The sequence below is a fragment of the Neopelma chrysocephalum genome, unplaced genomic scaffold (genome assembly GCF_003984885.1).
Source record: "Neopelma chrysocephalum unplaced genomic scaffold, ASM398488v2 Primary Assembly neopelma1_26, whole genome shotgun sequence".
Classification (NCBI taxonomy): domain Eukaryota; kingdom Metazoa; phylum Chordata; class Aves; order Passeriformes; family Pipridae; genus Neopelma; species Neopelma chrysocephalum.
Window position 1 is genome coordinate 11031110 of NW_020897695.1, and position 27200 is coordinate 11058309.

General features: G+C 38.4%; 1 protein-coding gene across 2 annotated transcripts in view; it reads left to right on the plus strand.

The window, feature by feature from the left end:
- The window catches only part of NEK11 (NIMA related kinase 11), an 87317-nt gene that overhangs the window by 59063 nt on the left and 1054 nt on the right, over positions 1–27200 (plus strand). The window contains exons 13-15 of one of the 2 annotated variants that reach the window (XM_027675532.1): positions 748–872; positions 6301–6361; positions 12219–12315. In XM_027675532.1, coding sequence (XP_027531333.1) covers positions 748–872; positions 6301–6361; positions 12219–12315 — 283 coding nt within the window. The remainder of the gene's footprint in view (positions 1–747; positions 873–6300; positions 6362–12218; positions 12316–27200) is intronic. The other variant, XM_027675531.1, reaches the window with a different exon arrangement.

Consider the following 27200-nt stretch of genomic DNA (forward strand, 5'->3'; position numbering starts at 1 on the left):
CATCATATGACATCACATCCTTCCTGTGACATTGCACCTTCCTATGTGACATCGCATCCATCATATGACATCATATCTCCCCTGTGACATCACATCCTCCTCTGTGACATCACATCCTTTCTGTGATATAGCATCCTTCTCTGTGACATCACATCCTCCTCTGTGACATCACATCTCTCCTGTGACATCACATCCTCCTCTGTGACATCACATCCATCATATGACATCACATCCTTCCTGTGACATCGCACCCTCCTCTGTGACGTCACATCCTTCCTGTGATGTCATATCCCTGGTATATGTACCTGGTATATATTATTTTTCATTTTAGCTTAGCAGTTGTTTTCACCACAGGTTATGTGTGTTAGAGAAAACCAAAGTGAGGCATAATTTCAGCTCACAAAAGCTGGATTCAATTCAGTTCTGGCCCTGCTTTGACTAGATGATCCCATGAGGTCCCTTCCAACCTGAATTATTCTATGGTTCAGTGATTTCAGTGCAATATCAATATAGATCCTTTAAAGTCATTCATTTGCATATTATGAGGATCTAACCTTTTGCCAGAGACAGCTTTGACACTGCTTATCATAACATGAAAGACAAGCATTTTAATCTGAGAAAATATCCTTTGATTTCAATTAGAGAATGCATTGCTATTGACATAGCATTCTGCTATAAATTTCATTTTATCTTTCTAAGATCGTGCATTTTTCCCTATATATTCTATAAACCCATAATTGCCTTTAGAGATCCCTGAAGACCCAGAAATTGCAGAAGAATATTACAAAGATGAGTTTGATTCCTGTTCAGAAGACAGTGAGGAGGAAGAAGATGCAGAAACATCACAGACTGTCTCTAAGACCAATCACCAGGTATATGTGACCTTTGAGAAAACAGTGTACACTTGATGCTCATTTTCCATGAGAAAATTGAGTTCCTTCTGAGAATTTGTCCTACTGACATTACTGATTTTCTTTTTTTTTTTTTGTTAGGAATATGTGTATATATCAATACTATTAATTAATTATAAGTGTATGCATATGTAATTCTTCTGAGAGATTGATGAGAAAGATTCTTGCATTCCTTTAGCATTAAAGATAACACTCCCATGAATACCTTCAGGTAGATAATTGTCAGGACACTCCTTGTGACTCTAAAAGACTCAGATTCTGGTTCTCTCCCATGGTAGCTATGGTTTAAAATAAATTAAAGCTGAAAGTATACTTCAAGCATAGGATCTAAATTCCAGCTCTAATTCCTGGGCAAAGATAGGCACCTCTAGTTGGCCCTTCTTCCTGTCTATATTAGATGTATTTTCTAGGACAGTGTGATGAATTATGAACCTTAACAGCTGCAAGACTTGACCAGAAAATCTGTAGACTTTCCCAAGAGTCACAGAAAGTGTTGTGAAGAGAAAACTTATTGCTGAAAGGCTTAAAGTAGTTGAGACTGCCACAAGAAAGTCAGGGGTTGCAGTGTGAAGGTTGAAGATTATTGGAAAAGGCACCTAATTTAGATCTGACCAGAATGAGCTGAGCTGAGTCTTGTCTCCAGTGATCAAGTCTCAGTGAAATCAATAAACTTAAATGCTAAGGCACTCAAGAACAGTTCATTTCTCTCATGGGCCACCAGCTTGAAGCATTGCCTACGATGCCTCTGAATGGTACTGTCTGGTTCTGCTTAGGACCACTTACTTTATTCCGTGTTCACGTGCAAATTTTGCAGAACAGAGTATGATGCCTTCTGCATTTCAGGGAACCAGCCAAGTATACTAATGCTCCTCACAAAATTATAAGTAACTTGTACTTTTTGAAGATTTTGAACTAATAGCTTCTTTAAGATATAGTTTTTACAGCAAAAATAAAATGTTGTGTGAGAAATCAGAACACTACTTCTATCACAGTAACAGGGAATCCTGAAGTTGTCTCACCAATAAAACTTGAAGTTTACTCAGAAACAGCTTGATTCCATCTAGAAATGTCCTCCTAGCTTTCAAATTAAACAAACAGGATGCCTTAAAATTCAGGAGTGGTTTGTACAGTAGTGGTCTAAAGAAATTATCAGTCAATTGTAAAACAGTCTATCTTAGACAATGTTTTTTTTCTGTTTACTGAGTTTGTGCTTACCCCCAAGACATGGACATACAAAGAATCTGTTGCCCAGAAAGTCTACCACAAGATACTCTTGAGAATGAATTATTGCTCATTTTCATCAGACTGAGAAAATTTTTTTTTTTAGAATGCCTTTTAAAATTCTCATTCAGCTTTCATTGATGATATCATTAAGTGTCAATCAATAGTGTTTTTGAACAGGCAGACTGCTGCTTAGAATTAACGAAGGGCAGAAGATAAAAATAGATTTCTCAATAATGTAGAATAAATTAGCTGTTGGCCTTCAGATGCGAGCACCGACAGTCCCTCATATTGCAGCAACCCAAAATTCAGTGATGGCAAGAACCAACATGGTGGACTAGAAGAGCTGTCCCACTGGCACCCTGTTGTCTCTATCCAGCCCCCCTGGCCCTGAGGCTTTGCTTTACCAGCAGTCTGTGTGCACACAGGGCATTAACCCTCTGTGAACTGGCCTGCACAGACTGACTGGGAAGCACCCCCATGACCATTTGTCTTTTAGGATGTCCTCTATCAAAGAAAATAATTATCTGTGCTTTTCTCATGTTGACCCCAGCACCTTAGATACACGATAAGTGTGTCTCTGGCTACTGGCACAATTACCTTTTCTATTTCTTGGGAAGTGAAAATAGTCAATTTTCACTTTCTCAAGTGAAAAATTCAGCAGTAAGTCCAAGGTCAAAGCAGAGTGAACGTAGCTGTGCACATCTGAACCTGTGTCTGAACTCACTAAACAGAAAGTCAGTACTGTAAGGGGAAGTAAGAAAGCATAATGCAGGTTAGATGGAATATGCTGAGAGGTCCCTCTTTGATGATTATAAAGGGATCTACAGTTATTAGCATGCACAGGACATCTTCATTCTGGATATCAGCAGTTGTGTGAGGTGAATCCCACTCAAAGATAGGAGGGATCATGCTCAGTATTAATAATAAGCTTGAAATCCTACCAGAATAGCAGAAATTTGCTTCTGCAGTCATTTACTTAATACCAAAACTTCTACTTCTATTTCTATGATGTATTTCATACTATCAAACCCTTTCTTCAAAAATACCTTCATAAAGTAAGCTTTTGGAGGTGTGTGCTAACAAAGAAGTCATTCCACTGCAACCATGTAAGGACTTTTAAGCTAGTTGCCATCCTAGTTTCTGCAAATCTCTCAAATTTCCAATTCCAAGATTGCTTTACTAGTTATTTCCGTGCAGAGAGTGCAGAATTGCTGCATCTGGTGGCGCTCCCTGGTGACCCCATTACTTCAAACAAGGATTAAAAAAAAATCCCAATGTTCATGCAGTAACATGGGGGTCAGAAAAGTCATCTAATTGAAAAACAAATGGGGGTGCAAGATGTAGAAAGAGATCTGAGCAATTTATTCAAGCTATATTAAGCTCCCACAGATGTCAAGACAGACTGAGAAGTAGTGGCCTTACGTGAGATGCAACACCTTCAGTTAAGAAGGTAGAGTTAGGCACTGGAACACTGTAATTTTAAAGGTTTAGGATGGGAGCTGAGACAGCTTTTTTCCTCATATTGATACCTTTCAATACAGCCTGTGTGATTTCAGATACGTTGTCCAGCATTGGAGTTTAGTGTCCTTTGTTCCTCTGTTTTGGAGCAGGAATGCAGATTGACAGATTTCAAGCAGCAATTTGCTAATTACTTTTCCATCCCTCTCCCTCTTCAAGCCAATGGTTTTTTTCCATGTTTTTTTTCAAGGAGAACCAGTTTCTAATTAGGGGGAAATCATGAAAGGGAAGGACAACCTGTTTCTAGAAATATTTTCAAATACGATGTTTAACAGAGGTTTCATCTTGAAAAGTTGGTGCACAGTGAAGCTTCCATTGGCTTTGATTTAGATGAGATGCCAATTAATGCTCTCTACTGCAGTTTATCACCTTGTTCTTTGTGTTTTCTTTTAGTGACCATAGTAAGAAATTCACCCTCTCCGTTATGACAAAGTCTACTAATGTGCTATAATAGGTTCCTATTTTAAAATTCCGAGTTGCTTCTGAGATTGTCAGACAATCAGCTGGCATAAATTATCATAACTCCAGCAGCTGTGAGTGGTCTGTGTTCTGTCACCCCAAAAATGCCCCACTGGATTCCTAATGCATGCCTTGGTATGGCCTGTGGCTGTTGTTTGTTCTGAATCTGAAATGAGCAAGCATTCATCCACACTGGCCCTGACACGTAGGAGTGCCTCTCTTTTGTGTGTCTGTCAGAGTCCCTTGCCTATTCTGTAGGGCTTTGCTTTCTTTGCAAAGAAAGAGAAACATTAAAGAAATATATTAAATAAATAAACATTAAATAAACATATTAAATAAAACAGCTAAATCCTCTTCCATTGCTAAACCCAAGTGGAGAAAATTCCCTGCTTTTTCTCTCTCTCCTGATGAAAGAGATGAAAAAGTATCTTTTGCCTTACAGCATAAAGAGAAAAAAATCAGCTTTCTTGTTATAATTGGAATAAATGTGATGTCTTGTTGAGAGAAGTCAAAGGTTTTGGAATTAGAGTCTTTTTCCCATTTTAAAAAAAAAGTTTTAATTAAAGCAATAATAGTAATTTACTATGCTTTTCTCTATCTGTCTGTAGATTTGTGGTTAACTTAGTATGAATGAAAATTTAAAAAATGCAAAATTATATTAGCAGAAAATTAATATTAATTTTTAATTTTTAGGGAAAAATACTTAACTTTTTAATGAAGTCTTATAAGTTCTTTTAATAATTTTTTAGAAATACTGAGAAATTATATCAGTAATACTGTCTTAATTCAATATTTAATATGTGTTGTATATATAAATGTAATGAATGCATTTTCTAGCATTTCCTGGGCATTTCACTACTGACTGGCAAAAGCTCCAGTTAAACAGATTGAGATTAACTTGATCATCTGAGGTAACTCAGGCACTTCAGGTGGGCTGCAGAACTGGAAACCCCGGTGCTGACTTAATCCAGGATCCCACAGGCTGCTCCAAAAGGGCGAAGAGGCTTCTTCAGATCTACAGCATTTGTGTTACCTGTTGCAATGGACACCAGGAAGCTGATTCCCATTGTGCTGAAATAGCAGAGCCTGTCTCAAATATTCACTTGGGATGAAGAGTAGTTAGTTCATGCTCATCCATAACAGCTCCCATTTGCACCAGAAGGTCACTAACCAGCTAGCAGTACTTGCCAACAGTTATTGCTATCCCATTAAGGTATACTGGCAGTTCCTCAGTTTGAGAAATTTAGAATGAGCATTTTGAGTAAGATCACAGAAGAATATGAAGCAGACTGTCCATTGTAGAAGTGGAGGTCAGTATTGTTTTTTTTTAATCCCGTTGTTTTCTGTCTTAAAGGCATAGAGTGCTGGATATTTCTTTAAAATACATATTTTTGACATATTTTTTATTAAGATCAAGATTTTGACTTTCAGTTTTAAATAGTCAAGAAATGCCATGTTGTCAAATGTGGTATGGCAGCACCTTCTAGAAACCTGGAGTCCAAGTTTCTCTTGCACTTAATAAAATTGTGATGTACTTCCTGGACAACAATCATTGCTTAAGAGCCAGAACTTTAAATTTCATCTGTGTACACAAACAGCATTTCACATGAAAGATATCATAGAAAAACTGTTAACCATCTGGTAACAGAACACTTGAAATAGAAAAGTGCTAAAATCTCTTCTTAACTAAAAATTTTTCGGTTAGTCATTGTTACTAGATGTGTAGATGCAATTACATGAAACATAAGTACTAATTTGCTGTGGGCATCTGTCACAAGCATAAAAAATTTTGACATAGTTACGAAACACATACTTGCCTTTTTCAATGTAATGTTGGTTTAGATATTCCAGGACTAACTGATGGTAAAATGCTGGTGTATTTTCAGAGACTGCACTCCACCCTCCACAGTAAATATATCTTCTTTAAACTCCATGCACAGTTGTTCTAAACACTTGTGTTGTGCAAGGAATCTGACATAAATTGTTTGGATATGACACCATTCCCAAGCCTGGTGTTTTAGGAGAAGAAAACATAGAAAAAGTCCTGGGCAATGTAACTTCTTTGTAGTCTAGTCTTGACAGTTTTTGGTGATATCCTCTGTGTTTGTGGGATCATACCTCTGGAACATAGTGTTTATATTTACGTTTGTGTTCACAATAATGCTATTCCTATTTCATTTATTCACAGAACAGTGATATCGAGACAATGGTTAAGTATTTGGAGAGTGTCCTGAATAATAGCTCATTGGGTAAGATGATATCTCTTCTTTAAAAAATATCTCTTCTTTAAGTAGCAGCAGCTATTAGCAGTCTGTACTCATCACAGTCCAATTATTTCCATTTTGCAACAAAATAACTCAAAAAAATGTGGTCTTCAAAATTACTTCCTTAATCTACTGCAGAGAAGCATAAATATGCAGAAAGAAAATGCATGCACAGTTAAGTGCTTTTGTTGAAAATAATAAAACCATTAAAGCATGATAGCCAGAGGTGTGGAATGTCGTAACAAGAGCTTTTAAAAACTTGGCTTCTGCCATTTTTTCTCCAGAGGAAAATATTTGAGGATATTGTTTTATAGTTTTTAGTACTGGCAACAATAAGAGAAAATTAATTAAAATATTTTTTTTTCAAATTATGATCACAGTTTGGATAATATTTATGTTGCAGTATCTCATTAGAGGTACATAGAAATCACTGAGACTTTAAGTTTGCAATGTAGTCCTAAAATCGCCTGCAAATTCTATATATAAATTCAGAGTTTGAAAGCCTGGTTTCTTGTGGTCAACTCAAAAGCTAAAAAGAAGACATATATGAAAGAAAGCTATTTACTGTGGCTGCCTTAGTCACTGCCCCTGAAGACCACCCAGTTGATCTGTGCCAGCAGCAGCCTGTGTGTGAGTTGCATGAAAGCTCAACTGAGTTCCAAAGGCTCCCATGGGAACTGCAATCTCATTTAACTGCTTCATTTGCACTCGTTCAGTTGGATAAACCTGACTCAGTATTATCTTGTGGCTCTAAGACTAGAACACAGAAGAATCCTGGGAAGTCCTCCTTCCAGAGGTTCTTCTGAGCTCTGTTTCATCCCTGTTTGTGAGCATGGACTGGTGGGAAGAGAAAGCCAAAGAAGAAGAAGGATGAAAGGGAGCAGTCAAAGCTATGGCCAGCATAGTCTTGTAGCCACTGGTCATGTTCTGGATTCCTTGTCAGGGAGATCCTTAGGACTGAAGGAAGGAACATTTACATCCAGTTTCTCTTCGCACTAACAGAAAACTGCTATCAGTTTCAAATTCTGCAATCAATTATGCATTTGCAGCATCATTGTCTTCAGATGGTATGCAGAACGCTTCAATATTTTGTTGTTTTAATTAAAGAGAGGAGTTATCTTGAAGGCTTCTAGGAACAAACCAGAAAATTAGTCAAAGACAAACAGTGGTGTTTTAAAAACAGTCTTAGTATTACAGAGATCCTTATAATCATCTTTTTCTTTCAGTATTAAGAACAAGAAGATGCTTTTTAAAAATTGTGATATTAAAGACTTAAATTGTGCTTTTATTATTAAAAAAATCTCGAACCAGTCTGTGCTGAAACTTACAGCCTTTCTCCGAGCTAAGGTAGTAATTAGGTTTGTATGGTCTGCTCCGAACAAATATCTCTAATGATAGTAAGAAACAAATCTGCTAGGGTCCCTTTTATCTTTGTATGCTCAGTGTCACTGAGAAAGTTTAAACTTTTACTATTTTTAGTTCTTCCAGTGTCAAGCTATAAAGCTGCAGTTGGGGTAATTTTTATATGTTTGCTAACATTCATTCATACTTTACATATTCTTCACTGGGCTACAAATTCATGTTACATAAAAATTTTCTGTATATGGGGCATTTTACATAAGTTACATACTTGTTCTCTTTTTTACCCTAAAGCTAGTTTTGTCCACTTCCAGGCTTGCATTTTTTAACTGATCACTGGCACGTTGGTTATAGCCACGGGATTGCCAGTACTAGCCAGAGCCCCACCTCTTGTCATCCCATGCCTGTAGTCCTTTACACCTCATCCTTTGTCCCTGGTTTTCAAGGCATTTGCTGTTTTACCAGGCCTGTATTTCTCTACAATAGTTGAATTGAGTCAGTTATAAATGTGTCTTTCTACACAGAACACTATTATACATCTGAAAATCCAGGTTGTATGTTACAAGAGTAAGTGGAAATAAAACAAAATAGCACAACTAACTAGTCATTAGAAGAACTGCTGAAGAGCTTAAGCAATTAAATCAAAATTTCTGTCAGGACAAGATCAGACAAAGCCTGAATCCTTACAAACTCAGATCCAGGTATGTGGTCTGGTGCTAGCAGTTGCAATACCATATTACTGGGCTACACAGCTACAATATAATAATGGCTACTCCTGAAAACAGTGTGGATTTCATGGCAATAATAGAGCAGAAGCAGAAATTTGGCCAGACCAGAATTTCCTGTAGCGTCTTTCATTGTTAAAGGTATTGTGAAAAAATTATGAGTCATTTCAAGTAGTTGTTAGTGAACAAATAAGTAGGAAAAAACTAGAACTTTTTTTTCATGTTAGCAAAGGCTGTGATAAAAAGAATGCAATAAATATACATTTTCTTTCCACAGGTGAAGTTTCTTTAGTATAAGCCTCAGTGTTTAAGGGTAAAAGGACTTATGGGGTGACTGAACTTTATCTTCAAGAGGTTCCACAGAATCACTCTGAATACCAGAGCTTTAGTGGCTGCTTTTTTGTTGACTATACAGGTACATGTGGAGTGTATTTGAAATAAGATAGTCCATACTGATAAAAGTTGAAAAATTGGGAAGATTGCAGAAAAGAGCTGCAAAAGGAAAGGGAGTTTGAAAAACAATTTATTAAAGAGGAGAAGGTTAAGGGCAGTTGGGTTACTTTGTATTGTTTATGAATCAGGAAAACACATCTAAATCTAATCTTTTATACCTTGTACAAAAAGGCATTGTAGGATCTCATATGTAGCAGTGAAAGCTGAAGAAAGAAATCTGAAATCCAAATGGAAGTCTATGATTCAGTGGAGATAATAGCTTCACAACAGATAATGACTTACCAAGAGATGCAGTAGATGTCTGTCACCAATTCTTTGGTCACTAGCAGAAATATTTGTAGGAATGCCTTTGGACCACAATGTATGAAAAGTCTCACCAGATAATGCACCTGTGAATAAGCATTCAGCCAGAGGAATTCGTTTCCTTACAGATCCTCAGTAAGAACCTCAAACTGGTGTTCTATCACCTGAAAGGACAAAGACCTTTTGCCCTATATTGTTCTCTGCAATACTAGACACTGGGAGATACTAATCTCTGAAATACATTTAGAAAACCACAATACCTGGTTTTGAAAAGTCAGTGCTCTTGTTTCATTTGATTTTGTTTAATGAATCAAGAACTATATATTGCATAAAAAATGCAAGTAGTTATCTGGTAGCTTTTTGAAGAAGCTTAGTTGCATGCTCTGTGTTGGTAGGCAAACTGCCTGAAGCTGAGTGCAAAATATATTATTAATCAAGAAACTGCTTCTAGGAAAATACCTTTGATATAAAAGTTGGTGTGATAATGAATCACTCTAGCAAAATTCTTTGAGGTGTGTTGTAACACCAATGTGTCAAGCTTAGTGGTTTTCACTGAGAACTCATTTTTTAATGATTAACCACATCTTTGCAGCATCCTACAATCTGCAGTCCTTGCTGCTTTGCAGTACCCAGAAAATCTTATTAAATGGAGGGAAAGATAGATACTAGCCTACATGTAGAGAGTAAGTTTTGCTTGGCCAACTGCCTATGTGGAGAGTAGACAAAGCACAAATTATTTAGTCAGAAATCCCTGGGAAAAAAATCCAAGAAGGATGTCTTTAATAATGAAATGTCAGAGGAGAAGGAAATATTGTAACAATAAATAGATTGAACCCACTAAGCAGAAAGAATATGCTGAGCTCTTACTACAGTGATATATCCTGTAATAATAATACCAGAATTTATCTGAGGCCTGTGGTTAAACGTACTCTTTCTTAAGGGAATACAAAGATTATATTTTCCTTAGGCCAGTGGTGCTCAGGGCATTGATGTTTTTTGGTCTCAAAGCCCCAAAGCCCCAAGTCTGGACCTTAATTCTGTGCCAACTCACAAAGGAGTGTGCCGCCCAGTAATTCATGAGCATTGCTTTTCACAGTGCCTGGGGTTTCCTCAGGGCGACGCTGAGGATAGCTGAATTTTCCAGTGCCACTAAAGGGATTGAATGCTTACAGACACCATGGCAAAATGTATGGACATGCATGTGTAGTGTTACAGTAAATGATCAGGACATGTTTTTTGCATTAATAGGTGAATTAATTGGTTGCTAGTAAGAACCGAGCTTGTAATTTTTCATCTTTTAAACTATGTTAACTATATCTCAGTTGTAATACTTAGGCACCAGACAACTATTATCCATTAGGTGTAAAGATAAGCTAGGAAAATGTTTTAAAATGTCAAAACATGCCAGATAACAGTCAGGAATCCATTTCTTCTGTGGTCTCTCTCCACGCTTGCTTCCAAGGTTCTGAATCCAGCAGATACTGTGAGCGATTCAATAAGATCCCTCACAATAGAAAGTTTTAGTCTCAGCATTCAAACGTATGTGATCAGGACCTAGAATTGTGTAAGACATAGGAGCTTAACCCTTGGAAAAGCCATGTTCCAGGGAAGCATTCAGTGCTCTCTGGGGTTGTCTATACTGCTCATAGCAGGAGGGTAGCTGCAAGCTCCCTCTGCCTCCATGTGATCGATGTTAATGCAATCCAAACTAAATCCCAGCTGAGTCGAAGGTAAAAAGCACTGCTAGGAGGGGAGTGCGTGTTCATTTAGACAAGGCACTGTTTTAATATGTTTGACTTTTGGCTTGTTCGTATCGTATGCAGAGCCCTCCCACTCCTGTTCAGAACTTGAGTCCTGTGTGCCACAGTCCACACATTTACACAGGATGTAGTCCCACCCTGATACATCTTCTCCTCTTCTGGGAAATGAAATCCTAATACTAGGATTCTTTTTCTTTTGCAAGAAGCCACTAAAATAGCTGCTTTGTTTAGCTTAACAAATTGGAAGCTGAAGTAGGATCTCTTTCCAATTATAAAGAAATGAAAGGAGTATGCAAAAGGGAAGGAAAAAACTGAGTAGAACAAAGAAAACAACTGGCACAGGAGGAAAATGAGCATGAACTGGCCAATTAAGAAGTTTATTCGGAAATAGGAGAGATTTTAGCCACCAGCTCTCCCAGTGAGACTTAGGAATTGTCTTCCAATGGGAGCAATCAGGGCAATAAATGCATAAATTCCCTAGGAAAACCACAGACTTGTATGATGGAATGACTATACGAAATTGCAGGATATTTGAGCTGATAACCCTGACAGTCCCCTGTGATTCACTACTTCTGTGTTCCTGTGGATCGGTACCTCAGTGGTATGTAAACCTTAGGCCCTTAAATATTGCAACAACCCAGGAGGCCAGCAAACAGAAAGAGTGAGCATGTGTGTTTATGCATATGTATATTTCTTACACATATATATGTGTTTACATATACAGGTATGTTTTTATATACATATATATATATATATATGTCCATACATGGAAAGAGTATCTTTGTCTGAAGGAGATAGTGATGTTATAAGTTAAATACTTCCAGTTTACAGTAATGATCAAGCTAAAGGAGAGACTTGCCTGCCAGGAACAATGTTCTTGCTCTTAAAAATAAATGCAAAAACAATGGAAGAAAATGCATATTATCTGGGCAAATTTTTTTTAAAATATTTATCTCTCCCAGCACTTCCTCAAGTGATTGTCCTTTCTGTTGTAATTCCTTGTGTGCTACATGGAAAGAAAATTATTTTTATAATTCTGGTGCCTTTAAGATATAAATCTACTCGTCACTCAGAACAGAGTTGCCCTTTATGTGCATTTAATAATCTAATTCATCTTTAATTAATGTGGCACTACCTTGTGAGAAACAGGAATAGTGTTCCTCCTTCTGACTGCCCTTGATTCTGCAATGGAGCTCAGGGGAGAAGGTGAATAAGGTTATGTGTCTGTGCATTGATTTGTAGGCTCGAGGACTGTCACCGGAGTGTCTCCAGGGGCACCCCAGAGATTCAGAGCTCTCAACAGTACTATGGCTGAGACCAAACTGAAACGCATGAGGGAGTAAGTAGCATATTTATGTGTTACCAATATGCAGGCAAAGAATATGGATTTGAAAAACTGCAAAACACAGCAAAGAAAGCCATGTGTTGTTTCCCTACTCCAAAAAATCCCTTTAACAAAAAGAAGTGGATGGTAAGCTGTTCTTTACAGACTGGATGCCTACTTGTCTCCAGAGAGAATGAAGGTTGACCATCACTTCTTCTTTTCTTGTAATCTATGCAATCACTGACATCCTTCCAGGATCCAGTTTGCCTTCACTGCTGTCAGTGTCGTTCTGAACTTCACTTTCTTTATTAGCACACCAAATTCCCATAAATCACCTGCAGGTATACACATTACCGCCATGTTTGCTCCCTAACCCACACTTCTTTCTTGCCTGGAACAAAAGGCAAATAGATTTGTTTTCCGTGATGATATAATGTTTTAAACCAAACTTGATTGCTACTGATGGCTGGGATTTTCAAATGCGACAGAGGAATTTACATGTGCAGTTCCCTTTGTCTGTTTGTTTTCAGCATTGCTGAAACTGCAGCTTTATTGATAAAAGTTTTGATTTCTTAATAAAACAAAGATCTCTGCTTCCTTCCTAGAATGTACTGGTTAATGTATCTTGAGCCTTTATCTTGATTCAGTAATTTCTGGCTTTCCAAGTTTTGTTGCATCCTAATTTAGGTGCTGATCTGATAATCATAATGATATATATTATTTCTGAACTTAAATATTCTTTGCAGTGTTGCGAGATTCAACTGCTCTCAGATTGTAAACTCTTTAAAAAAGGGCAGTTTTCTCTTGTGTGGGTGGACAGTGCCAACAGTATGGTGGATGTTATTGGAATACAAATAAGTTCAAACAGTAAATACTAATAGTTATTCAAGTGAGTCCTCTAAAGAAAATGAATACAACTGCAACAGCATTGATGGCAATCACTATTTAAAACCAATCACCATATATTCAAGGGAAATACCAATCAAATTTACTCCAGATAGAAGTTATTTGGTTTTGTGGTATTTCAAAATGCAACAGCTCCCAGGGTTTCACTTCATGGCTTAGACTTTATTATGCAACCAATCAGGAGGTCTCACAGCCTGCCACTTGTACTGCTTTCCATTCTCCTTTCATGGAAACTACTTATGAAAATAAAAAATGTGTCATGTTGTGCCATCTAGTCTCAAGGTGAGGTTGTTTAGTCAAAATGTCCACTAATCTTGTAGCCTTCACCTTGTGTTCTCATGGTTCCCAGATAAGCCTTAACTATTTGAACTTCATGGTCATTGCTTTTAGGGCTGAGGTATGACTAAATCACTTACTTCTTTCAAATTCTGTTTTTCCAGTGCTCTTTCATGCTTTTCATAATTTGTTATGACTCATGTTATTGTCCTTTCTCCAAAATATGCTACAACTATGTCATTTTCTGAATATATAAAGGTGAGCGAGCATGTTAATTGCTTGGAAGGTAAAGTGTTAAGGACCAAGTGAGTGAGCACAGTACCCAGCATGCACATACACAGGAAGATCACTGCAAACTCTGACCCGTGGCCAATCTGCACACAGGGCACAGTGGGGGTTTCAGTGGCAAGAAGGAAGTACATTTGGCTGCAAAACAACGCATGAAGCTACAGCTGTTCTGCTCATCCCTCACCAAACTTCACGTGATGTGTTTGTTGTATGTCATCCACACAGCAGTGCTACCTAAGCAAGGCTAATATAATTTAGACTTGTGCAATTCAGTTTTACTCAGGTAGATGCAGGCTTAGTAGGGGGATCTTCCAGATCACAACTTCTAATGAAAGAGACAATGTGGGGGAGTTGTCCTACAGAAACTGAGGAGTTCTTATAAGGAAAGAGAAAAGAAGAGCAGGGATGATAATGTGGAAATGCAGTGAAATCTGTTCAGGTGTCAAGTCACTGTAGAAAGAGGAGTATGAAGGTTTGGGATTTGCACCATTTTCAGATGCTAGCAACAGTAGAGTCTGATGAGGGAGACTCTTATGTCATGTATTGCTCGGAAAGTAAGGTTTGTGCCCACACATTACAGGTGATATTACTGAAAGAAAGTCTCATTAGCTCTGATAAAATGGTAGATTCATCTAAAATAACACAGGGTTTAACAGTAGAAGTGCCTTTTAGCCATTTCTAATGGACACATGAATAATGTGGGCTTGCAAATAACTGTTGCAAGACGATTACTTGATCACAGATGTGATGTGCTCATTACTCGAGTTACTGCGGTGTGCTGCACTGAATGCCTTCTTTGACAGTAGAGAGACGCTGCTTATTAGAGCATCAATTTAGGAGGCTTTTACTGTATTCTTGTATAGGACTTTACACAGATATTCATGTGAGATGGAAGTTGCGCTAAAAGTCTTTACAGGAGTATAGAAGGAAGCCATTGATGTCCTTGAATATGGTAGGTAGGAGTCCTTGGTCTCCTCCTATTTTAAGTTACAAAAAAAAAAAAATAGCTCAGAGCTTAACCTGTAGACATCCTGAACATGTTTATGATTCAGTCACCAGCTTTCTTTACTACAACCCCTGAATATTTCCCATTACTATTTCTTTCCAATTCCTATTGCACTCTTGGTTCCAACATTGTGAATTGGTGTCCTCTCAGTAAAAGCATGATAAAATCACCTACTCCAGTGACAACAATTTCTAGTCTGTTTTATTTGGAAGGAGAATTTGTTATAAAGTTAATAGCAGAGAGTTACCTTTCAAGCAGAGTTCATTCTCTCCACAAAAATTTCCACTTCAGTGCTAAGCATTTCGATATTGGGATCTGCAGTATCGATAAGGAATCTCCATTTCTTGGTTTAACTCCCACAAAGGTTATCTTGAGCTTTTTCTCATTATGCTCCTTCCCAGCCTTGCATGTTAACAGTGAGAAGTCAACCAAATATATAAATCAGAGTTGTTGACTCATATTTCTCATATTTTAAGCTGAGGAGTCATGTTAGATGCAGGAAACAGGAGGAACCCTTCCTTGGTATTTTCTGTCCTGCCCACCATCTAATTGTCATGGTGGTTGCGATCCTTGATGGTACTGGGTAACTTGGTGCATGCCTCAGTCTGAGAAGCATAGCTGTCACACACTATCCAGAGCCAGATTACCTTCACCAAAGAGATCCATGAAGAAAAACTAACAACTGTTCCACTGATGCTCCCCTATAGAGACTTTCCAACTGTGCATCTCAGAAAAGAACCACTTCTTCAGAAGCAGCTCTCAAACCAAAGCATTTTTTTCTATGTCACATCAAATTGAAATAGCACCTATTAATTTTTTTTCCCCTGACGTCCATACAAAAACTTAGTACAGAGTTTTGTTCTCCTTTGTGGACGTATCCATGACTAAAATGAGTCATTTTAATAGCCATGAACTTTAATATGCAGTTTAGAATTCAATGAAATGTGCGTCAGTAAAAGGAAAAAGCTTTTACACCCCAAATTTTAAGAAAATTAAAATCCTTTAACACAGCAGTGAGCACCTCTTAGTCGGTCCCTGAAGTCTTACACACAGCAGCATACCATGATGAGGCAAAAGACTTCATCATCCCCTGCTGAGTGTAAGTAAAGCTGTCTTTCAGAAGTCATGGGGAAAAGGCATTTGGTGATATTTTTATTCTGCTCCTGTGAATGCTCATAACACCATTGGTTCAGACTCATGAGCATTATGCATATATGCTTCTTGTGCTTGTGACGTTGGCATCAAATGCATTGTTTATTTTAAAAATTCAGAAAGAAAGGTTATATTGAAGTGTGGTGGTTTGAAAAACCTTTTCTCTGGGGCAGTAATGGTTTGCCCCAGTGATAATACTAGACCAATCAAAGGTTCATATGCGCCCTACAGAAATTACATACCCACAGCAACGGAAGAGAAGGGAGTGAAGTAGTTTTTAGTAGGTTGGTAGCCATGATCTGAACCACGAGGAAGCAGGGGGCCAGTGAGCCCCCTCTGGGGGCCAAGAGCCCCCAGCCCCAGCTGAGGCTACGAGAGACTCGGTGTAGTGTCAAAGCTGGACCGGGTCCCGTAATCAAGAGGTGGGAAAATTTCCTTACTGTCAGCAGCAGCAGAAAACATTGAAAGCGGCAGCGGAGCAGTCCTGAACAGAGACAGCGATGGCTGAAAGCCAAAAAGATAGCCAGTAACAACAAGATAACATGAAGCCGGCTGAAAGACGCAGAGATGTTCCTGCAGGAGGGAGAGCTGGCAACGAAACAGAGGAAAACTCAACAGAGCTGGTTTGGGGTAAGACTGTATTAATTTCCCAAAACTCAGAGACCTGTTGAAGAGGAGGGGTGGACTTCCAAACCTTTAGGGAGTCCCAAAATGCAGCAGCAGCTAGAGTGAGACAGAGGAGCCGAGAAACCCAGAGTCGCCCTGAGAGTTGAGCCAGGATGGAACATGGGGGAGGTGGCCGTGCCCTCTGCTGCTGCTGCTTCTATCATGCTGGGAAGCTGAGACAGAGCAAAAGAGCTTCGGTAAGACTGAACTGAAAGCTGCCTTCAGTGTTCTACCCCAAGAGGAGTGAAGATCTACAAGGAAATCCCCCAAAGGCTTGGGCTCGGGGTTGAAATTTCCACAAAGTAAGAACCAAAATCCTGACTGCCATACTTAAATCTGCTGCCTTAGGAAAATGAAGGACACTAACCAGTGCCACAAAAAAACTGAAACGAAGGAACTGTGGCCTGTGCAGTGACAGAAAGACTTTTCTCTTTCCTTCTTGGACTTTTATTGAAGGAAAAGAGGAATTTAATTCAATGTAAATATATATATATATATATATATATATAGGTGTGAGTAAATAAACCTTTGTAAATATTTTTCCCTTCCCCCAATAACGAATGGTTGTGTTTTGTCTGAAAACTCTCCACATGAAGTGAAAAAGATATCAAGTCCATACCATCACTAAACCCTCTCACAGGGGCAGACTGTGGGAGGGGGGCTTGAACTTAAAAATTGGATTCTTGGGAGTTTCAAACCACCACATGAAGTCATTGAATAGTCACTGGATATTCTTTGAGGTAAATCATTCTAAAATGCCTACAGTATAGAAGACTTTTTGTACATTTATTTATGCACATTTTTGAATTATTGCAGTAAAGAAAGTATTATTTGATGTAGTATTTTATTAGATGTTGGGTGGACCTTTTTGAGCCTGCTGACACTGGTTTTGTTATTGACGTCATTGAAGGCAACTTTAGGTGAAGACAAAAGCAACAAATATAGAAAACCTAATTGGTTTTTTAGACTTCCATTAAAAAAGTTCTCAGTGACTTGTGAATTGCCATTGACTGTCATGTTGGAGGTGCCATGATGCAAACATACTTGAGGAATAAGATGTCTTCTCACAAACAAAAGACATATTTGGTAAGGAAGTTTATTGACACTGAGCTCTCACGGTTTTTTGCAGATGAGTAGAGTATTGAAGGTATTGATCATGAAATGTTTCTGAGCATTGAATTCCTCTTACGCACACCACAGTTGTTCTGTTCAACACTCCATTTTCTGGTAATGATTTCTGTCTGGTGATCCCAAGACATCTTAAGGCATAACCATAGCTTTTTGCATCTCCTGGGCTAAGCCAAAAATGTTATTTACAAATCCATCCTCCTTGTCACAGTTTCTCACACGTCATTTTTAAAGGCCAGTCTCCAAATGACTTGAATGAGCTCATTATGGAAACACATTAAACATCTTAGTCCATAAGTTTCTCTTTCTGTTACTGTAAATGTATTTCAAGATAATTGCACCATTACCTTCCAGACCCAAATTTGAAGGAAGTATTTGGGGTTTGCTGTTTTCTGTTTGCTTTAAAAGCAAGTGAGAGTACAGTAAACTAACGGGGAGCACTAGGAGAGTTAAACCTACCTGTATGTGACCAAACTGGGAAATTGGTTTTTGGCTCCTATCAGGAAGAAGTGCTTCTGGCTTGGAGTCATTGCTGTCCCAAGGCAACAACTGAGAGAGAAAGTGGAAACAGGTGAATCCTGCCCAAGAAGAAATAAGGGGAAGTGAGACAGTGGCTCCTGCCCAGAAGTGTGGGAGTCCTCTGGAGCAGAAGCAGTAGTATGCCCTCAAGGCTAAAGCTGAACCTGAGGGTCTCATGCACTTGCCATGGGTCTTCATTCAACTCTTCCCATTGTCCATACTCTTCCCCTTTCCATGTCAAAAAAGGGCAGCCCTTTGTTTTTTATACTACGTCTCTCCGTCCTGCATCTGACATGGGAAAAGCATGTCACCTGCCAATACCATCACTTCAACAGTCCTTAACAACTTTACCTTTGTTGTGATTCACTTTGAAATGAATGATGAGAACAAACTCAGTAGTTAGAGTGAGTGTAATAGGGCACAATTAAAATTGATGTATTTTCTTGGAATGCTCATTTTTCACATTACTTAAACCTCAGGTCTAACCCTTAAAATAATGTGCAATATTTTGTGAATTTACTTAGATATGTAAAGAAAACTCATATTTTTTTCAGCTTCCCTATTGAGCTGCACGTCATAGATCCATGAGCCATTCTGTTGTCCTGAATTTTAAGGGGTTTCTTTGTGAGTGGACAGTAATTTTCTAATTGTTTAGCACTAGAAAGAGTTTTTATTCAGTTTGAAAATTGCAGTCCAATAGCAAAACATATAAAATTATAAGTATAGACTGATTATAAAGTGTCAAGGAACAAACACAAAACATTTGGAGAATTAGAGTTATACACCTTTTTGTTTTGCACACAAAGCCTGATTTCCTTAGTTTCTCATGCTGTGCATACATAATGCATAGATTGAGCTGTTCAGTTTTCTAGCACCTTGATTTTGTCAATAGTTTGAAAATGTGAGAGTGCTTTCACGCAGCATTAATTATATAGTCTGTTTTCAATGTGGAACCACTTGAAGAATCTTGACAGTATTTACTAGAAGCAGCACTGCAACCTTGGGAAGTTTACAGAGGCACTTAGGGGAAATATAGGTAGGGAATATGAAAAGGGCATTTACCAAACCCTTGCCAGGACTACCAATGTGTATTGTGTCCCATATTGCTTCTGTCTTTATCTACTTGCTACTCTAATACTGTAGTTCTCTGTAAGAAAAAAATCTTACTTTTTATTTCTCAGTCATCACATAGTGATTTCTTTCTTTTGTACATGTGAGTCATTAAGGTATATACATCTCACATTCCCCGTGTGGAAGAAAATAAACAATGCACAGCTGGTAGCATAAAAAATAGGGGTAAACCACCAGAAACTGGGCAACATACAACTGCCTTGCATTGGGAAGAGGTTTGCAGATCCGAAACACCGCATTTGCCATTACTCCAAAGAGAGCAGCCGCCTCTTCTGAGGGTGCAGCAGCATCAGAAGTGGCTCTATTGCATGTCTGTCTCCTTCTGCAAGGAACCTCTTTGCTGAGCACCTTGTTTTTATGAGGTGTTGGTCTTCAGAGTTTGGAGATACCAAACCAACTGTACTACGTTCACAGTAGTCTATGTACCATGTTTGTGTTAGCTAGACATGGCCAAAGATTGTGACAAAACCAGAGGGTACTAGTATTTGTAAGGCCTAACCTTGCTCTTAGTTTTAACGTAACACATTAGACATGTATCTCCATTAACATTTTTCTGCAGGAAAATAAAAGGAGTTGAATATTGGAAAAATGCATTTTAGCTTAATGACAATTTTTCTGCATCAGTCACATTTCAGAGTGAGCTTGGGTTTTATCTTTGTGAATCTACTAGCTGAAACAAATTATTTAGAAAGCATATTATGATTGTTATGTTTCTGTGAATATTAGTAGAAATCTTTGTTCTTTTTTTTTATGCTGTATTTTCAGGCATCTAGATGTACAATTCCCAAAATCAAGTCATGTAAGAAGAAATCAGCATTAACTCTTTATTACACACAGCTGAACAAGAGATTGCAGTTATATTCTTAAACTCTTATGAGAACTGTATATAATTATTGACTTTTCAGAGGTAACTACTGTATCCTTGCATGCCCACATTCAAGATGTAGCTGTATATTATGCTTCTCTTCAGACACATCTGTCTAAAACAAATACATTGATAAACAAAACAAATAGCATCAGGTATGTGTTAAATGTGCCATGAATTTTTGCTTGACCTTGATCAGTGATGCTGAGTGAATTAAACTAATGACTTTTCAAAGATTCTTTGTATGCCGTGATGCTGTTAAAAATCAGGATGTTGTTTAAAATAGTTTTAGCAATACTGGGAAGTCTTGGATTGCATACAAAGAAACTGCAACCCAGGGAAGTGTGCTTTGGGTGATTCTTCATGGGCACTAAACAGCATGATTCTCACCTATCCTCTCTCATGAAGAATAGCTCTATATAAGCAAATATGTTTCCTCTCTCATTTTTAGTATTGGTAGTAAATTTCCTGGCATAGGAAGACTTTAAAATTGGAATATTCAGGCTTGATTTAAATGGCTATGTTTTGTTGTAATTTGTTTCTTTCTGTGGGAAAAACTAAAAAAAATTTTCTCTTATGAAAGAGTATCTTCTAAATTCATAGTAGCTAGACTTCAACTAACAGCTCTAAACTCTAATTAACACCTCTTCCAAGAGCAGATGTCAGTTTCAATTCCTATTTTAAAAATTCATTTATCTCTCAAAATGAGGTGCATGGGGAACATTATTGTTGATATTTCTTCACCTGTGTGTCTACATCTTTTAATAATAAGATCCTTCCTGGCTTATGGGAAAACATGTCCTAAATATGCTTTAGATTTTGCAGGTCTTTGAAGTAGGACATCAGAGAGTTTTGTTTGCAATCAAATTAAGGTGTTTTAATTAAGGAATTAGGAAGTAATTAAGGATGAATTATGAAAATTATCATTGTGTCTTCAAGTGAAGAAATTTTCATTCAGCAGTAATATGCATAAAGTCAAAGTCCATTGAGGCTTGAAGGTGAAGGCTAATATTAGCAATTCAGATTTCTTTTTTACTAGCTTTTATATAATAATTCTTTCAATTTCCTTTTTTTTTTTTTTTAATAAGGCCTTTTGTTAGACTTTGCCATTTCCCAAGATTGAACAGCTGTGAGAACTAGAAAGGTGTCACCCTACCTTTAGAAATAAGTTCCTGAAAAATAAATCGTGGAACTTATTATGCACTTCTTCTAGCAGATCTCAAAGGGTTGTTATGCAGCAACAGACAAGCTTTGCTGCAAGTGTAGTTTTGAACTCAGAGCCATTTCTTTCAAGTTTCAAAGAAGTTTTAATCATTCATAGTCAGTAATGCCAGCAAACTGAATGACAGGAAGATAACTTGAGAGGACGAAGATCTTTTGTGTTCTGAGATAAACCTGTTTGTTTACTGAACCATGAGATGTTGTAGCAGATATCCTAAGATTTTCTGGTACAGTTAGAAACCAGAATTTTGTATGAGATTAAAGATATGTAATTTCCTGATTCTTTTGCAGAGTCATCTTGGGAGATAAATGTAACAGTCTTTTTCACCAAGATTCACGTCACTGCTGGTTCACAGCAAAGTGAAACAATTGTACTGTTTTAAAGAGAAATATAAAGTTAATAAATTAATGCTTGGAAATAGCATGTTCAGGGACAAATCAGAGTTGAATGTATTGATGAGAATCCTAAGTAATACTGCTGAACTCCATAGGGACACCTTTGGGTTAGGGAGAACAGAATTTAGTGGCATCTACTGAAATTATTCTTTCAAAGATCCCTGTACTTGCTTTTGTGCCTCATGAGCCCAAATCAAGACAGATTTGCTTTCTGCTTTAGAGTATGCTCATAGATGTTGAGTGCAGGTGGCCTGGCTGCATCCAAAAAGATAAATAAATGCCCACTGGAATGGGTATTCCATGTCCAGAAAGTTTCTTTATTAAGGTTGAGGTAGTCATGAGTAACAATAGTATTTTGAAATAACTGATTTTTCTGTGGTTGTCTTAGGAGCAGTGCATGTGTTGCCTGTTACCACAGAGGTGAGATGTTGTTGCTGATGCCTGATCCAGAGGGGCTTTCATGGTATTACTCTGGCGTGTTCAGTAGTGACTTGTGCAGAGCGTGGTGACTCGGCACCTACAGAGCCTCTCCTTGCTCCCAAGCACAGACCACAACACAGCTCCCTGGAGGCACTAGTGAAAACTGGGTGTTTTCGAGCAAAGAGTGACACTTCCCTTTGGGAGTGCATGAGGGAGAGCAGGATGGTTTTAAATGAGTTGCCATCATGCTGAATGACATTTGAAAATGAGAAGCTGAAAACCCCTCTAGCTTCTGATTTGTGTCATATTCATCCTTCAAGGCAAGCAATGACAAGCTGTTGAGAGATATTAACCTGGCTGCTAATGCCCATGGAGGAGCACAAATGTAAGCATTAATCTTGTTTTGTGGCTTTTGTCAGTGCTGCATAAAGGTACGTGCATTGTAATTGATCTCCAAACCAGAAAGGAAATGTTAATATGTAGCTGGTAGCAGAATAGTCAAAATAAAGACCCATGGGATAATAGAAAATTCTTTGTTCACCTAGGGAAAGATTTACAACTTCCTCAGCCAGTTGAGAACACAACATTATTGTATTGTCAAATTTTAGTAATTTTTGCAGTGATGCATAGGAAATCAGCTGCAAATCACCAGATAGCCTGACAAATTCATTTGGGCCCAGATGCACTAAATTCCTTGGAACACTTTTAGACACCCTGAGTATAAAATTGCAGTTCTCAAGGCTCTTATTTAGCTCCCCTCTAATGCCAGCAGTGAGTCGAAGTAGTAAGTGCCCTTTTGCTGATATTCTTACTGCTTCTCACATGCTCAGAAGTGCCTTATCCTTGATAGAACCACGTCTCTATCTCATGTCCAAACCCCATTATTATCCACAAATGAGATATCTGTCTGCTTCTATGGCCTTTGGGCTTGTTCCAGTTAATTTTCTCAGGCGTGGGTTGTGTGCTGCACAAAAGCTGGCAACAAGAGGCATTATTTTTCAGACCACAGCTTCCATGCATGGCAGTGTCCCCAGACTGGCAATATCTGCTATGCAGCCACAAGTTGGTGGTCACACCATGTCTCCAGGCTGTGGAGGTCCCCAGCCCTGTGCCTCCTCTATCTGGAGCATTGAGACTGCTCTCTACAGCCAAAAGGAGTGAGAAAAGTTGTGCTCAATGAATCTCTCCGTCTATGTAAGCCTCTGTAAACCAGTGAAACGAGAAAAACCAATCTGAGATATGACATTTAAACACATTAGTGTGTATCATCCTGGGTCAGACCCTTTAATGGTAGAGCCCGATGTAACTCCTTTGATTTCAGCACACTGAAAAACAATTTAGGGCAGTTTGGGATGGGGGTTTGGGCCACAAAGTTGGTCACTGTAATGAAATCCTAGATATCCCCTTTGCTTGTGTTGTCTAGGCTGAGAAAGAGATGATGATTCATAGTGTGTTTGTAGGTGAGGGAGCTATAAGATAGTACAGAGTAAATGTCAGTAAATCAGAAAACATGGATGGCCAAATGGGAGTATAAATGGGAATTCTGTACTTGCTCTCACAGCACATTTGGTGATTTGACTTCTATTCATTTCAAAACAGTAGTGCAGGTGTCCTGTATTTTATGTGAAATCAAACCAACTATAAACAGAAGGGCAGTGCAAAATCCATAATTGTACCTCTGTAGGACTTCACATGGATGGACAAATATCCCCTAGCAAGGGATCAGGGCCATAATGGACAAACTTTGCTTTCCAGGAAGTGATTTCCACCTTCCCTCAATCAGGGTGATAGATTCACTCAGTAACACCTCTTTGACATTTACTGTCTTAGACTCCACACTTCTGCCTCTGTGACAGAAAATGCATGATGTGGTAGAAGAGTCATATTAATGCAGCTCTCAAGTCCAAACAGAGCCTAATGTCTTCTTTTGTAAAAGCAGGTTGTAATTTTTGTTACCTACCCCTTAATTTTCAACCTATGAACATTTCCCCAATAATTCTGTTGTATCAGCTGTTATACAGATTAGCTGAATTGCATGCTCTCCCAAGCTGAACTGAAAAGATTCAAGTCTGCAGGTCACATTTATTGGCAGAAGCAATACTCCTAAGGTACATATTTGCTTAATTTTTCATCTTCAAATAGACAACTGTGACAAAAAATTAAACACACTTGTCTAAGACGGAGAGAAGAGTCAGTAAAGGCACTGATGAAGTAGCAGTGATTTCAAAATAGCTTCTCATGTATTGATTTTTAATTGTTGGAGAGAAATACTGTGATATTTTTGATGATGTTTTGTGAAGAAATATACATTATTTGTCAAACAAATCTCTACTTAGCTTTTTGTGGTAATCCAATCCCTCAGCTTCCAGTGTCTGAGAATTAATTATTTCCAAGAGTTTTAGTTTTCCCCTAAGCAACACTCTTGGTAAAAAAGAAAAAGGCAGTTTCTAGTTACAGGAAGCAGCACTGAGTCAAGTCTGAATCTGCAGAGATTCCAACTTGGCCCTGTGGCCTCTGATCCTGGGTCTTGGCTTTCTTTGCCCCAAATTCCTGATCTGCCTCTGTGTCAGGAACCAGCAGGAGGGGTAACGTGAAGACAAAGGGGGATCACACCTGGGCATGAAGAAGGTGCAAGGAAAGGAAAGAGCAAGTGGGATGGGAGTAGAAGTTTGAGAAGCAATAAAGTAAAATTCATTGTCATGGTTTCCTAAGAATGGGGGAATATACATAATGTGGGACTCTTACTGGCTGCCATCTCACTATGATGATGTTATTCCTCAGCAGTAACAGGATGACCACTGATGAAAAGCAACTGTTGCTTCAGAATCGGGGAGAAAAAAAACCTCACCAGGCTGATTTAGTAGAGATAAGATATAGAGCAGGTCTTTAATGAAGGCCTTCTAGCACAAGGAGTACAAAAAGGCACGCACCCCTGCCCAGGGGTTCCACAATTTGTGGTCTGATCCAGGAACTACTCGCCCTCAGCTCTGCCCCCTGCATGCCTCCCCTGAAATTGAGTTGGAGGTCCTAAGACCCCTTTCTTCCTCTTCTTCCTCATCTTCCTCTTCTTCACAACACATATGGTCTTTGGAGCTTCTCCAAGGTTCCAAGCTTGAAGGTTGCTTTGATTATGATGGTATCTTGTTGTTCAAGCCTGGGGTGCATATGTTCTTAAACAGAATGTGTTTACTATAGTGCTGCCTTGAAAGGAGACTAAACAAGCCTAAAGAATGGAGAAAATTCAATATGAAATAGGGGAATAGGGTTTGATGGGTGTTAACTACTATTCTAAAGTGTGACAGACTATACAGCTACATTAAAATCTACAAAAAGTTAAAAATCCTAAAAATTCAAAGGCATCACAACTACCCCTTTGGGTAGGTTATGCTGTTGGAACAGTTGACCTTGCCCTGGTGGTAGACATGTAGCAAAATCAATACAAAACCAGCAAAAAACTACAACTGGAGTATGTGATGATGTTGGGAGGCAGGTTTAACCATTTAAACTGCTATGGGAAGTGTTGTGCCCCCTCCCTCTGAACCAATGTGCAGAGAGAGTATTGAAGTGTTAAGCCTTAATGCTGGCACCAGCAGACACCTCAATAGCTGTATAGTTCAGAAAGGGCAATCCTTGGTATGGCCACAAGCCGAGTGTGTCCCAGCTCCCTGCTGCCCTCAGGCATTGGCTGTGGAGTCTAATGCAGGCACCATATGACATGGTTCTCTTCCCTTTTCATCTGAAAGAATTACTACCAAGCAAAGTGTTAAGGCATCAGGTGTTCTAAAATTACATGTGTAATGCTTGAGAAATACTTGGGAATCTCAGATACAATTATTTTAGTATCTGGAAGAGAAATTTGTCAGAGAAACCTTCTTCAGATTTGCTGAGAAGCTTTATTGAAGAGGTCTTCATGCCATGACAGATCTTCTGTCATGGCATGAAGGAAAAGGGAATGATTGTCCCACCTAAATACTTTTGAAATCCTAGCAAAAATGCTAGTGGGAGGAAAGGCTGCTTAGCACAAGTTTATCTAACCAAAGTAAGACATTTTTAATGCAAATTGCAGATGTTCCTGCAGTGTGATTCCAATTAGTCCAGCTAACTTTCTAACTAATTGAAGGCATCATCACCTCTAAAATGTGCAAGTCAGATACTAAAAGACAACCAACTCTCAATTGCTCTAACATATAGAACTTCAGTGAAAAAAACAAGCACAAATCCTGTGGCAGAAGTGTGCAGAGTAGGTAGATAGTCTCTGATATGCTGAAGGAAAATTACTCTGATATTTTCATCAAAATATTATGAAGTCATCACTGAGTGAAAAATTTTGTTACCTGTGGCCTGTGATACGTGAATTTAAAGACATTTTCCTTTAGAAGGAAGAAACGATGTTCATTGCCTTGCAGTTTTCAAATGGGTCTTCTTTATAAGTCAACATTAAGATACTGTGAGTGTATGTTTTGTCACTGAATTACAGATCTGTTTTCTGATAAAAGGAGAGCACTGTAGGAAAAGAAATAAGTGCCAGTTAGCTCATGCTGAGCTTGTACATTGGTTTTCTTGTATTTGATAGAAGCTAAAATAAAGCAATGAATCCCAAAATGTGTTCACATAAAATGCCACTGGTGTTCAGCTGACTGGGGTTGCTCCTTTTTGGTTTTGATGAAATCCAAAGGAAATGATACATGTATGTATACCAGACTTTTTGTAGATAAAAGAGTATGTCGGACTCAGCATGGAAAAGATTCTTGGATTGTAACAGTGACGATGGCCATGCTTCCCATGACTTTACTATGTCCAGGTTTTTACTCCTGAGCTCTTTGTATAGCAAACAATCATGGAGGAATTCTCCAGGAAACTTTAGTTGCTTTTACTGTCAGACAAATAAGGTGCATCATGATATCATTTTAATCAAAACTACAACAT